The sequence below is a fragment of the Crassostrea angulata genome, chromosome 10 (assembly GCF_025612915.1).
Source record: "Crassostrea angulata isolate pt1a10 chromosome 10, ASM2561291v2, whole genome shotgun sequence".
In the NCBI taxonomy this organism is placed as follows: Eukaryota; Metazoa; Mollusca; class Bivalvia; order Ostreida; family Ostreidae; genus Magallana; species Magallana angulata.
In genome coordinates, this window is record NC_069120.1 from 18,479,829 (window position 1) to 18,492,879 (window position 13,051).

The following is a 13,051-nucleotide window of genomic DNA, read 5'->3' on the forward strand; positions in this document are numbered from 1 at the left end:
TTAGATCTGCAATACTCAACATATGATATGACTATAAAATCATCCTGTTAGAAAAGGGACTAATGATTATAAACATAAGAATATCCAAGGGAAAATGGATTTTATTTATACAGGATTTACATGAATTATTGTACATTGTCCAGATAGTTTGTATTATGACTCCATTGAGCTGATTTTATCATACCTCTTGTTCCTCAGGTGAGCGATGTGGCCCATGGGCCTCTTGTTCTCATTTGGGGTTGAACCTTATTGGAAAAATCTTGGACTTTATTGTAAATGGTTTTACTTGAAAACGGACAAAGTTTTTAGATCATAAATTGACTGTTAGAAGCAGTATAAAGGGTTTATTAGATCTTACCCCTGGGCTCATCCCATCCCCCCCCCCCCCCCCTCTGAAATTGGAAATGACCATATATCTCAGAAACTGTTAAAATCCTGATGCCTAAACCATATAAATCCTTGTTCCATGTCTTAAAGGGCATCAAATGGTACGTAGGTCATGAGCCCTGGGGGTGGTCCTGACCCCCGCCCCCCCCCCCTCAAACAGGAAGTGCACAAATAACTTGAAAATGGTTAAGATCCCCACCCCTAAACCGTATTTATTATTGTTCCTCGAGTCAAGGGGCATCAAATGGTATGTAGGTCATGGGCCCAAGGGGTGGTCCTGACCCCTCTCTAACAGGAAGTGCCCAAATATCTTGAAACGGTTAAGATCCCCACCCCTAAACCATATATATTCTTGTTACATGTGTTAAGGGCCATCAAATAATTTGTAGGTCATGGGCCCTGGGATTGGTTCTGACCCCCCTCAACAGGAAGTGCACAAATATCTTGAAAACTGTCAATATCCTCTCCCCTAAGCATATATATTCTTGTTCCTTGTGTTAAAGGGAATCAAATGGTATGTAGGCCATGGGCCCGGGGGTGGTCCTAACCCTCCTCAAACAGAAAGTGCACAAATAATTTGGAAACGGTTTAGATTCCCACTTCTGAACCATATGTATTCTTCTTCCAGGTGTCAAGGGGCAACAAATGGTATGTAGGTCATTGGCCCTGGGGGTGGTCCTCACCATCCTCAAACAGGAAGTGCCCAAATATCTTGAAAACGGTTAAGATCGACACCCCTAACCACATGTCTTCTTGTTCCTTGGGTCATGTTGGTTCACCTGATGTATAATAAAGGACACCTGGGGAACATCATGAAACTTCAGAAATAGAAATAATCAAGTTGTAACTCTTTTTGTCTGTAAAATTTGACCATATGGGTCATCCCTACTCCCAATGATGGCCTCATTCGTTTGGGATACTTTATAATTGTCCCGATTATAATTACATCTTGATACATATGATAAACATAACATGTAATCATGTATCATAATACATGTTTACATGATTTGGTGTCTATCTTATATAAAGTTTTCATTAATTAACTACTATTTTGATATAATATGACAAATGTGGCTTAATGAAAGTAATGCTGTGTCTTGGTAAGCTTTGTAATATGTTATTAATTGTGGCTCCTGTATAGCTAGTTAATGTATAACTATTTTGTCAAAATCTACATTTGAAAGGACAGCAAATGTAATTAACTACACACATAATTAACTTCTAAAAGAATTCAAAAGTCCAGTGGTCCTTCACATAATAAGTGATAATATTTACCGCGTTTGAACTCTCTTTACCTTCCATAATGCTCCTTGTATATACTAAGCATATCATGTGACATAGATATCAGTAAGCATGTTTGATGTGACTTAAAATGTCATCTAATTTTTTATGCAAATATATTATTTGTAAGTTGTATTAGGTGCCAAAGGGTTATATTATATAAATAGTCCCTTTTCGGGAGGTATGAGGTTGACAATGGTTTTCGAGGGGTGTCAATTTCAATAGTTACCCTCCAAAACAGGCACTATTTTTTTTATTTTACTGAATGGTCTATTTTACTGCTTTTATATAGAAATAAAGTGAATTCTACGGAGAACCTTACGCGCATAATTTACGTGCATGTAACAATTCGTTGTGTTACCTGTTACCAAGTGTGTTGATAACGCTGAGGGTAATAGAACGGATTACCAACTGCGTCTAAACCAATCAGATTTTAGTATTTAACATGAAAATATAATAATTCTATTTATAAACTATTCCCTCAAATTGTGAGAGATTCAGCGATAAATGAACTCATGTGATATGTAAATGCAGTGTTTTCCCGAGGAAATTATTGATACATCGTGGGGAACTGTCGTCGTTGTAAACTTTTCACATTTTCATCTTCTTCTCAAGAACCACTAGGTAGATTTCAACCAAATTTGGCACAAAGCATCACTAGGTGAAGGGGATTCAAGTTTGTTCAAATGAAGGGCGACGCCCTCTTTAAAGGGGAGATAATTGAGGATTATTGAAAATTTGTTGGTATTTTTCAAAAATCTTCTTCTCAAAAACTATTCTGCCTGAAAAGCTTAAACTTGTGTGGAGGCATCCACAGGTAGTGTAGATTCAAGTTTGTTCAAATCATGGTCCCTTGGGTTAAGGAGAGGCCCCAGAGGGGGATCAAGTTTTAAATAGCAATGTATAGAGAAAACCTTTAAAAATCTTCTCACAAACTATTAGGCCAGGAAAGCTCAAATTTGAGTGGAAGCATCCTCAGATAGTGTAGATTCCAGTTTGTTCAAATCATGGTCCCCGGGGTTAGGGTTGGGCCACAATAGGGGGATAAAGTTTTACATAGGAATATATAGAGAAAATCTTTAAAAATCTTCTTCTCAACAACTACTGTAAGTCATTTTAATTCCACGGTGTTAAAATTTCATGATTTCTAATTTAGTACCAATCGCGATGATTTTAATTTCATGCTGATAGAAAATCAATTAATCAGAACATAAGCATTAAAAACTAATGGTTGTAATCACGGTGGGTTTAATTTTGCGAGAAATGATGAATCGCAAATAGTGAAATTAAAACCATTGTGATTATTTGCCAATCTACAGTATTAGGCCAGAAAAGCTCAAATTGAAATGGGAGCATCCACAGGTAGTGTAGATTCAAGTTTGTTCAAATCATAGTCCCTAGGGGTAGGGTGGGGCCACAATGGGGGGATCAAGTTTTACGTAGGAATATATAGAGAATATAGAGAAAATCTTTAAAAATCTTCTTCTCACAAACTATTAGGCCAGGAAAGCTCAAATTTGAGTGGAACCATCCTCAGATAGTGTAGATTCCAGTTTGTTCAAATCATGGTCCCCGGGGGTAGGGAGGGGCCACAATGAGGGGATCAATTTTACATAGGAATATATAGAGAAAATCTTTAAAAATCTTCTTCTCAAAAACTATTAGGCCAGGAAAGCTCAAATTTGAGTGGAAGCATCCTCAGATAGTGTAGATTCAAGTTTGTTCAAATCATGGTCCCCGGTGGTAGGGTGAGGCCACAATTGGGGGATAAATTTTTATTCAGGAATATATGGTGAAAATCTTTTTAAAACTATTTAGCCAAGAAAGCTCAAATTGGCGTGTAACCATCCTCAGATAATGTACATTCAAGTTTGTTCAAATCATGGTCCCTGTGGGTAGGGCGGGGCCATAATGGGGGATAAATGTTTATATATAGAGAAAACCTTTAAAAATCTTCTCAAAACTATTAGGCCAAGAAAGCCCAAATTTGAATGGAAGCATCCCTAGACCGTATAGATTCAAGTTTGTTTAAATGATAGTCCAGGGGTACGGTGAGGCCACAAGGGGGGATGCATTTTTACATAGGAATATATAGAAAAAATCTTTAAAAATCTTCTTTTTAAAGACTATTTGGCCAGAAAAGCTTAAACTTCTATAGAGACATCCTCGGGTAGTGTAAATTCAAGTTTGCAAAATCACAGTCCCTGGGGGGGGGGGGGGGGGGGGCGTGATGGCGGTTTGAATTTTTACATAGGAATATACAGAGAAAATCTTTAAAAATATTCTGGGAAAGTTTTCGGTCCAAAACTCAGTACTTGGTGTGAAAGCACAGGTTATGCAGATTTAAGTTCGATGAAACCATGATTCCCTAGAGAAAAGTGGGGCCATGAAATGGGGGGGGGGGGGTAAAAATCTTTTTACAGGTACAACAACAAATATAGGCTTGGTATTTACCCAAAAAAAAGAGGTGGATAAAAATTGACAGATTTTTAATTTTTTTAGCAAGATCTAATGTACTTAGTTGTCAAGATATTTTGATACTGAAATGCTAAATTGATCACAATTAAGGCAATTGTTGCTCAGGTGAGCGATGTGGCCCCTGGGCCTCTTGTTAAGTTAGGAATTTGTACTTTAGCGAATGGACATATATCAGAGGTGTGCCTATTGCTAGGAGTTATATTTCTAATGATTTATTTAAAAAATACTAGCTGTTGAAATTGGTAAATTTTTTGTCAAGATATTGCATAGAGAGTACCGCTATTGAACTGATAAGTCCTCCTACACTTTTCAAGATGGGAATTTGTTCTTTTGCAGATCAATTAGAAATATATCAGAGGTGTACAATATCTTAGGATTTGATTTCTAATGATTTATTCAAGAAATACCAGCTGTTGATTTAAGTAATTGTTTGGGTATTAAAGTATTGCATATAGAGTACCCCATTTCTTGTGATAGGTAATGTTCATCAATTCAGCATTGAGAGATGGATTAAAGATTTAAATAAGGATACGTGGCGGCACTGTGTCATGCATGACATGGTATGTGATCTTCAATGCATGTCGGTATCGCAATGCAAAAAGGAAAACACTGGAAAAAAATCTTCTTTTATCTGTCTAATTCTTTCAAATGTTCATGACGTCCTCATCATCTATTACATATGTGTGATCAATTGGTGTTCTTCAAAATGACAAGTGAGGGTTTATGTTCCAATAACATTTAGAAGTATGTATTAATTTTTTTTTTTTAATTATAGATGCCTAAAAGAAAGAGGGCTGTAAATGCTAGAAAGCAACGAGAAAAAGACAGAGACAAGAAAAGACAGCAGAGACAAACCAAACAAGCTCCTCAAGATGTCTCAGAAGTGCAGATAATGTCAGAGTCCTCTGTCCCCTGCGGGACAGAGGATGGAGCTATCACAGCTTCTCCCGGTAATCTTCCGGGGTTTGGTTCTATGGGGTTTCCACCTAAAGAGGAAAAACCCCTGGCCAGGGTGCAGGCCTCGCCTCGAGTGAAAATGCATTCACCTGCCCCGAGGTTGCCATCTCCTCGGGGAAGTCTGTTTGTCCGTGAGCAGGACAAGGCACCGTCCCCTGACTCCCTAGAAAGGGTTTGTGCTCCACCGAGGGCACCTGGACCGGACACCGTGCACGTGTCTGGACCAGCAGGTCAGGCGCAGCTGGAAACCTCTATGTATGGAGGGACCAGCAGGAAAACAAAAGATGAGGGCTACTTGACGGTAAACAAAAAGGAAACTGAAAGGAAAACAATGATATATATGAAAAACAATGAAATAGAATATGAGAATGATATGACTGAAACACTATCAATTTCTGAAGGTGACTTTGAAGACAAATTGGTGGGACCAAATGCAGAGAACTATGTTGAAGGTAACATGGATAAAACAAATGCAGGTCAGTGTTTGGAGACATTAAATGTAAGAAACAATCAAATAAGTTGTTCTGTTCAAGGTTCATTTCATCAGGCTGATCCATTATTTCTTGAAAACTCTGGAACACAATGTGTTGCAAATTGTCTGGCAGGATTGGCATATCACAAACTTAAAAATGCAAAAAATTGGACAACAATGGATATGGATAGAGTTTTGATGACTGGAGATGAATTGTACACATTTTTGCAACGAAGCTCATCCATCAGTGATAGGTACTTGCTTGTCGAAGAATTGCCACACCTCTTTGAATGTTTCAACCAGTCGTATGAATTTCATGCAAATGAGTCACTTGCAAGTGTTATAATGGCTGATGATGGGATAAACTATGCAGCATTTAATGCATTACCACTTGATGAAGCAATTCAGATTGCTCTTACAGACACTGACGGCTTTTTTGTCTGCTTTGGTGGAAATACTTTGCTAATAGGAAAATTACAAAATGGCTTCTTTTCTTTTGACTCCCACTCAAGGTCTACTGAAGGAATGTTAAGTATATTTGGAAAGAGCACAAGAGTTTTGCTTCAGAGTGTAGAAGAAGTATTTTCACATATTCAAAATCTAGCACTTTCAATGGGATATTCAAAAAGTGTGGAATGTAATTTGACTGGTGTTTCCTGCAAAATGAACTACATAGGAAATGACAGCAGTTTGCATAAGACAGGAGATGTCGTTACACATTTTGAACAGACAAATATACCGGTTGAAAGTTCTTTTGAAACTGATGATGGAAAAGATGATTTGATTTTTATCGCCCAAGATCAGATACAGTTCAGTTTTACCCCTCTGACTACCAGCTTAAAAAAAACCTTTGTCAAAAGGTGAATGTACCTTACATTAGCGATTCTGCTGCAATACAGTTTTCTATATCAACTATGACAACACCAAGACAGGAAAAAGAGATTTTAGGTGATGGCAACTGCTTTTTTAGAGCTGTCTCTTTCTGCCTTACAAATTCGGAGGATTTTTACAACGTAATGCGCAGTGCTGTCTGTCAGCATATCATTGAAAACAAAGAGTTATTTGAACCATTCACAAATGGTGAACAGTCTATTGATAATCATCTTAAATCATCCAACATGTCACAAACGGGAACGTGGGCTACTCAGGTTGAAATATTTGCTACAGCTCACTTACTGAATGTTGATATATATACACTCTCTGGAGGGCGTTGGATCAGATTTTCAGTCAGTGATGTAGAACCTTCAGAGCAAAGCAAAACTGGTGCAATTTATTTAAACCACCACCAGCAAAATCATTACAATGTCGTCCTTTCAGTAAATGGGCATGAGTCAGACATGACACAAAAGCAAAATGATGAAATTGTAAATGAGTATGAAAAGCGATACCGAAGTCGAATGCGTTTACGAGGAATCAGACAAACATTACCAGAAACGGAGAACAAGACTAGATATGTGGAGAAACGAAAACAATCTTTAAGGAAAAGATACCAGGAAGATTTAAAATATAGAGACAAGAAACTGAAATCGTGTTCTGAAAAATATTTAAACAGTGAAAAATTCCAAGCTAATTTGAAACTGCTAAGCAAACAAAGATACCATAATGATATTGAGTATCAAAACAAAACGAAAATCAGAAGCAATAAAAGTATTACTGATAGATATGCAGCAGACGAGGAGTATAAGGAAGCTTTTAAGAGAAACAGTTTGGAAAGATATGCTTCTGATGAAAAATACAGAACTGACACTAAATTGAGAAGTATTCGAAAATATGAATCGGATGCTAAACACAGAGAAAATGTTAAGAGCCAAATTAAGCAAAAGTATAAGTCAGATGAACTATACAGAGAGCAAGTTATTTCTGAGAGTTCAAAGAGATACAGGACAAATGAAAACTTTAGAGAAAAAAAACTTAAAACTGCAGCTAAAAGATACGAAAAAGATGAGATATATAGGTCAAAAACAAAAGTTTCTAGCAGAATTCAATATGATTCCAATCCAAGAGTTAAAGCACTAAAAAAGGAGAGTGTAAAAAATCAGAGAAGTGCCAAACATTCTAAATTGAAAAATGAAAAAGGAATTGTGAAAGCATTTAAAGAAAAGGCTATGCAAGGCATTGATTATTCGTGTTGCTGTTGTGATCGGCTCATGTTTCATAATCAAGTCCAGAGATGTAATCGACACTCATATGCCAAAAATGACCAAGCAAGAAATGTTGCTGAATTATGTATTCAGGATAAACATTGCCACACATGCATAGAAACATGTCCAGAAAATTGCATCAAGTCTAAGTTATGGATTTGTTTTACATGTCACAGGAAAATCTTAAGTGGTAACATTCCAGCAGAAGCAGCAGTTAACAAAATGGCGCTTGAAGAAATCCCAGAGGAATTAAAACGACTAAATAGCCTTGAGAGACATCTGATTGGAATACACATTCCGTTTATGAAAGTTATGGCTTTACCACACGGGAGTCAAAAAAACATTCATGGGCCAGTTGTTTGTGTACCATCAGATCTAAGAAAAGTTACAAGTTTACCATTGAAACCTGGAGAAGATCTGCTGCTGAAAGTCAAACTAAAGAGAAAATTGAACTACAAAGGTTACATCGAATATCAATTCGTTAACCCAAATCACGTATCAGAGGCATTAGAATTTTTGAAACGGAACAATGAATGGTATGAAAATGTAACAATTGACACAAACTGGAAACAATCCGATGACAGTTGTCAGGAAATGGTCGAAAGTGCTGATATCTTATCAAAAGATGATGAAGAACACATTGCAACAGATACCTGTTTACAACCAGTTGATATCGCACAAGAAGTTCTTGATCATTACTTTGATGATATTTATAATATCGCTCCAGCAGAAGGAAACAATCCAGTAAGGATGTTGCAAACACAAGGCAATGAGGCAAAGACATTTCCATACCATTTCCCTAGTGGACACTTCTCGTGGAATGACAAGAGAGACACAAGAATAACACTGTCAAGATATTTTAACAACCGCCTTATGAATTCAGATGACAGATTTGCAAAAGACAGCAGTTATATTTTCTTCAGTCAGTATATGTCTGATTTGAATCAAGTAATAGAGAAAACGCAAATATCAATCAGAAAATCGGTCAAAGGCATTCTTAGTGGTCACAATATGACAGCAGATATGGTACAAAACCCTGAATTACTTTCAAAGTTGATGAAAAATGATGAGGCTTTGCGATTCATGCAACCGATACGGGGAACGCCAGCATATTGGTCAGCTGCTCAAAAAGATCTATTTGCTATGCTAAGACAGTTAGGAATACCAACTTGGTTTTGCTCGTTTTCAGCTGCAGAACACAGATGGAATGATGCAGTTGCAACAATATTGAGACAACACAATGATTTAAGAGATCCGTGTGTTTTGGACTGGTCTGAAAAAAATGAGGTGCTAAGAAGCAATCCCGTTACCGTTGCAAGAATGTTTGAGCATAGATTTCACGTTTTTCAGACAGAAGTGATTTTTTCACCATCAGAGCCAATTGGGAAAATATCAGATTTTTTCCAAAGAGTCGAATTTCAGCAAAGAGGGTCACCTCACATGCATTGTTTATATTGGGTAGAAAATGCCCCGAAACTCGATGAAGATGGAGAAGATGCGGTTTGTGAATTTATTGACAAATATGTTAGCTGCGCAGTGCCCTCTGAGAATGAAGATTTGGATCTAAGAGATGTGATATTAGCTGTACAACAACACAGCAGAAAACACTCAAAGTCTTGCAGGAAAAGAGGGACAGATTGTAGATTTAACTTTCCTAGACCTCCATCTGTATGTACCTTTATAAATTCTCCAAATGATGAAGACAACTTGCAAGATGATGCAGAAGCTACGGATTTAAAACAGGAGCAATCAAATGCTAAAGAAATATTATTGCGAGTTTGGAGTGAAGTACAAGATGGATCAAACGAATCTGAAAATACAGAAGATATTTTTAAACGAATAGATTTGACACAAGAACAGTACATAGACGCACACAGACAATTAGCAAAAAAGAGGTCAGTTGTTCTTAAAAGAAACCCACGTGAACTTTGGATCAATCAGTACAATCCGTGCCTTTTAAAATGCTGGGATGCCAATATGGACATACAGTTTGTCTTAGATCCGTTTAGTTGCATCGTTTACATTATCTCTTACATATCAAAGTCGGAGAGAGAAATGGGAATGGTGTTGAAACAAACCAAAATAGAGGCAGAAGAAGGTAATGAAAGTGCTCGTACAACCCTGAAGAAAGTTGGTTCTGCTTATTTGAATCATAGAGAAGTCAGCGCACAGGAGGCTGTCTATCGCGTATGTAACTTGAAAATGAAAGAATGTTCAAGGAAAGTAGTATTTGTACCAATAGGAGACAATCCTACTAGGCTGACAAAACCATTGTCTCAACTTAAAAAAAAGCAGAACAAGGTAAATGAAGGGAATCTTGACGAAGACAACGATGAAGAAGATATCTGGATGACAAATATTGTTGAAAGATATGAAAGCCGGCCAAATGAACCATTGTTTCAAAAAATGTGCCTGGCAGAATTTTGCTCAGAATTTAGAGTACTCGCTAAATCCCAGGTTCCAAAGACTCACAATGAAAATGTATTTGAACTGCAAAATTCGAAAGGTTTCATTCAAAAGAGAACACGTACAAAACCAGCAATAATAAGATACCCAAGGTTTAACCCAGATAAAATGTCAGAGAAATATTACCAGTCTTTGTTACAGCTGTTCTTGCCTCACTGGTGTATTAATCAATTGAAACCTCCAGGTTTCGAATTGTATGAGACATTTTACGAAAATGGACATGTTCGAATCTCAGGAAAGCAAAAGTTACAATCGGTCAAGTCAATTGTTGACATGAACAGACTACGGTATGCGAAGAATGAAGATGCAATAGCAGAAGCAGAGGATAATTTTGAAAACATTGGAGATCCAGAAGATGCTTGGGCTAACCTCTGTCCTGAGACAGAATTAATGAGACACGAATGTTCTGCAGAGAGAACTGATCTGAATTTGGATGTTGCTGAAGAATTGCCAGACATGCAACCAGAAACTAATTTTGATATTCTCTACAACATACAACAGGATACACAGTCAAAAGAAGAAATGACAAATATTCTTCAAAATTTGAACGACACTCAAATGAAAGTATTTTACTTGGTGCGTGAGTGGTGTTTGAAGAAAAGTTTCGGACAAAAACCTGAATTAATGCACATTTTCATAACTGGTGGAGCGGGAACAGGCAAAAGTCATTTAATTAAAGCCATACATTATGAGGCATCACGTTTACTTGGAAAAACAATGCCTACTCCTGACAGTGTTTCAGTGCTTCTTGCAGCATTTACAGGAACGGCTGCATTTAACATTGGAGGCAATACAATTCACCATTTATTTTCACTGCCAAAACATATGTCTTTGCCTTATCAACCACTGAGAGAGCAGAGTCTAAGTGAAATGAGAGTTCAACTTGGTGATCTGCAAATTTTGGTTATTGATGAAATTTCAATGGTGTACAAAAAACTATTATACTATGTTCATGAAAGATTAGTACAGATAAAGAAATGCAAGGAACCATTTGGAGGAGTGTCAGTGATAGCTGTGGGCGATTTCTATCAACTTCCACCTGTGAAGCAGCGCAAAGATGAAAGACTTTATAAAGACAACGCTCTTTATCCTTTTGATTATTGGGTAGACCTTTTCAAACTTGTGGAGTTAAAAGAAATTATGAGACAACGTGAAGACATCCCGTTTGCAAATGCATTGAATACACTTCGAACTAGAGAATTAAAAGAACAATTGGAAGAACCAACCAACGTTATCCTAAATGAATGTGTACGACAGGGACCTGAAGATGTTCTCCACGTCTACTCAACAAATGATGAAGTCAATGCCTATAACTTGTCAATGCTCAGGAGGAAATGTGAAGACCTTGTTGAAATAAATGCTCAAGACTTCACAAAAGATAGAACTACTGGCGAACTCATCCTCAGAAGCAAACCTATCAGTAGGTCTAGAACAGATAGTCTTCCAAGCACCTTATTGTTGGGTCTCGGTGCAAAGGTCATGCTCACAAGAAACAGCAATGTAGATGATGGCCTTGTAAATGGAGTTATGGGCACTGTAGCAAAATTTGTTTATGGTCAAAGACATGCACAAAATACTGTTGTTGCAGTGGGAGTACTGTTTGAAAATATAAATGTTGGGAAGAAAACTGGACAGAGAAGTAAAAATGGAAACCTTGTTCTTATTGAAAAAGTCCAAGAGGATATTCCTGAGCAAAAAACAAAAAATGTTGTTCGACATCAGTTTCCATTACGATTGGCTTGGGCTTGTACAGCTCACAAAGTACAAGGAATGACAGTTGACAAGGTGGTAGTTAATTTAGACCGAACTTTTTCACCAGGACAGGGTTATGTTGCGTTGAGTAGAGTAACGTCAAAGCAGGGATTATTCATTGAATCGAACAAACCAGAAATATTGCAAAAAAAGATATACGCTGATCCAGAAGTCAACGTAGCATTGCAGAGAATGCCGAAATTAAAACTACCAAACTTTGAAACATCTCAGACTGGCATTAAAATTTATCTTCACAACATTCAAAGTCTCGGTAAACATTTCGGAGATCTCTTAAAGGAAAGCCGATGCAAAGATGCAGATATTATCTGCCTAACAGAGACTTGGCTAAGATCTGGACAAAATGTCAATATGTTTGATATCAACGGTTTCAATTTCTATCCAACAAATAGGCAAGATTCTTATGACGATACCAATACCCAAGTTTCAAAATTACGTGCCTCAAAAGGTGGTGGAGTAGCTGTTTACATTAACCAAACCACAGTAAACAAAGTTGTCAGTTTCCTTCCTGTAAAGAATGTAGAGGGTATCTGTGTAAAATGTTTGCCAGAAGATATAGCAGTTATCGTTGTCTATCGCCCGAACTCTGTGGGTGTTCCTCAGTTTTTAGCGAAACTCGAAAAAGTGATTGCGTATTACAGATCTCAATGTAAATACTTTGTTTGTCTTGGAGATTTCAACGAAGATGCAACGTCTGCAGGCCCTATTCAGAATTTTATGATTAATAAAGGTTGTAAGCAGATTGTTGATTTCAAAACAACAGAGGGAGCTACTATTTTAGACCATGTATATGTGTCAACATCTTTAAAGGCAGAAGTGGTAAAAATGTCAACATACTACAGCTACCACGATGCATTAATTCTGAACATCAATTCCAGAAAATAAATATTAACTGTGTTTCAACTCCTTTTTGCGCCAAAAAATAAAGATTTTGACAGCAATTAAGTCTTAAATATTGTGGGCATTCATTCTAAATGTAAATACCCACTGCAAGTAAAAGCCCAATTCAGGAAGGTACTAGTAATGTTTACCAAGCATTCTAATTAAATTCACAATTGTCGACATCCGATTTGCAAACATCTGCATATAATTTTAAAAT

At 37.1% G+C, this 13,051-nt stretch overlaps 1 protein-coding gene across 1 annotated transcript; it reads left to right on the forward strand.

Moving 5' to 3' along the window:
- Positions 1–6,489: 6,489 nt before the first annotated feature.
- On the forward strand, positions 6,490–12,837 carry LOC128164978 (uncharacterized). Its single transcript, XM_052829111.1, has one exon. It carries the CDS (start codon positions 6,490–6,492, stop codon positions 12,835–12,837), a length of 6,348 nt encoding a protein of 2,115 aa, XP_052685071.1.
- Positions 12,838–13,051: the final 214 nt, after the last annotated feature.

Excerpts from the sequence above, each read along its gene's own strand:
- LOC128164978 (XM_052829111.1), top strand. The coding sequence starts at position 6,490 with ATGACAACACCAAGACAGGAAAAAGAGATTTTAGGTGATGGCAACTGC.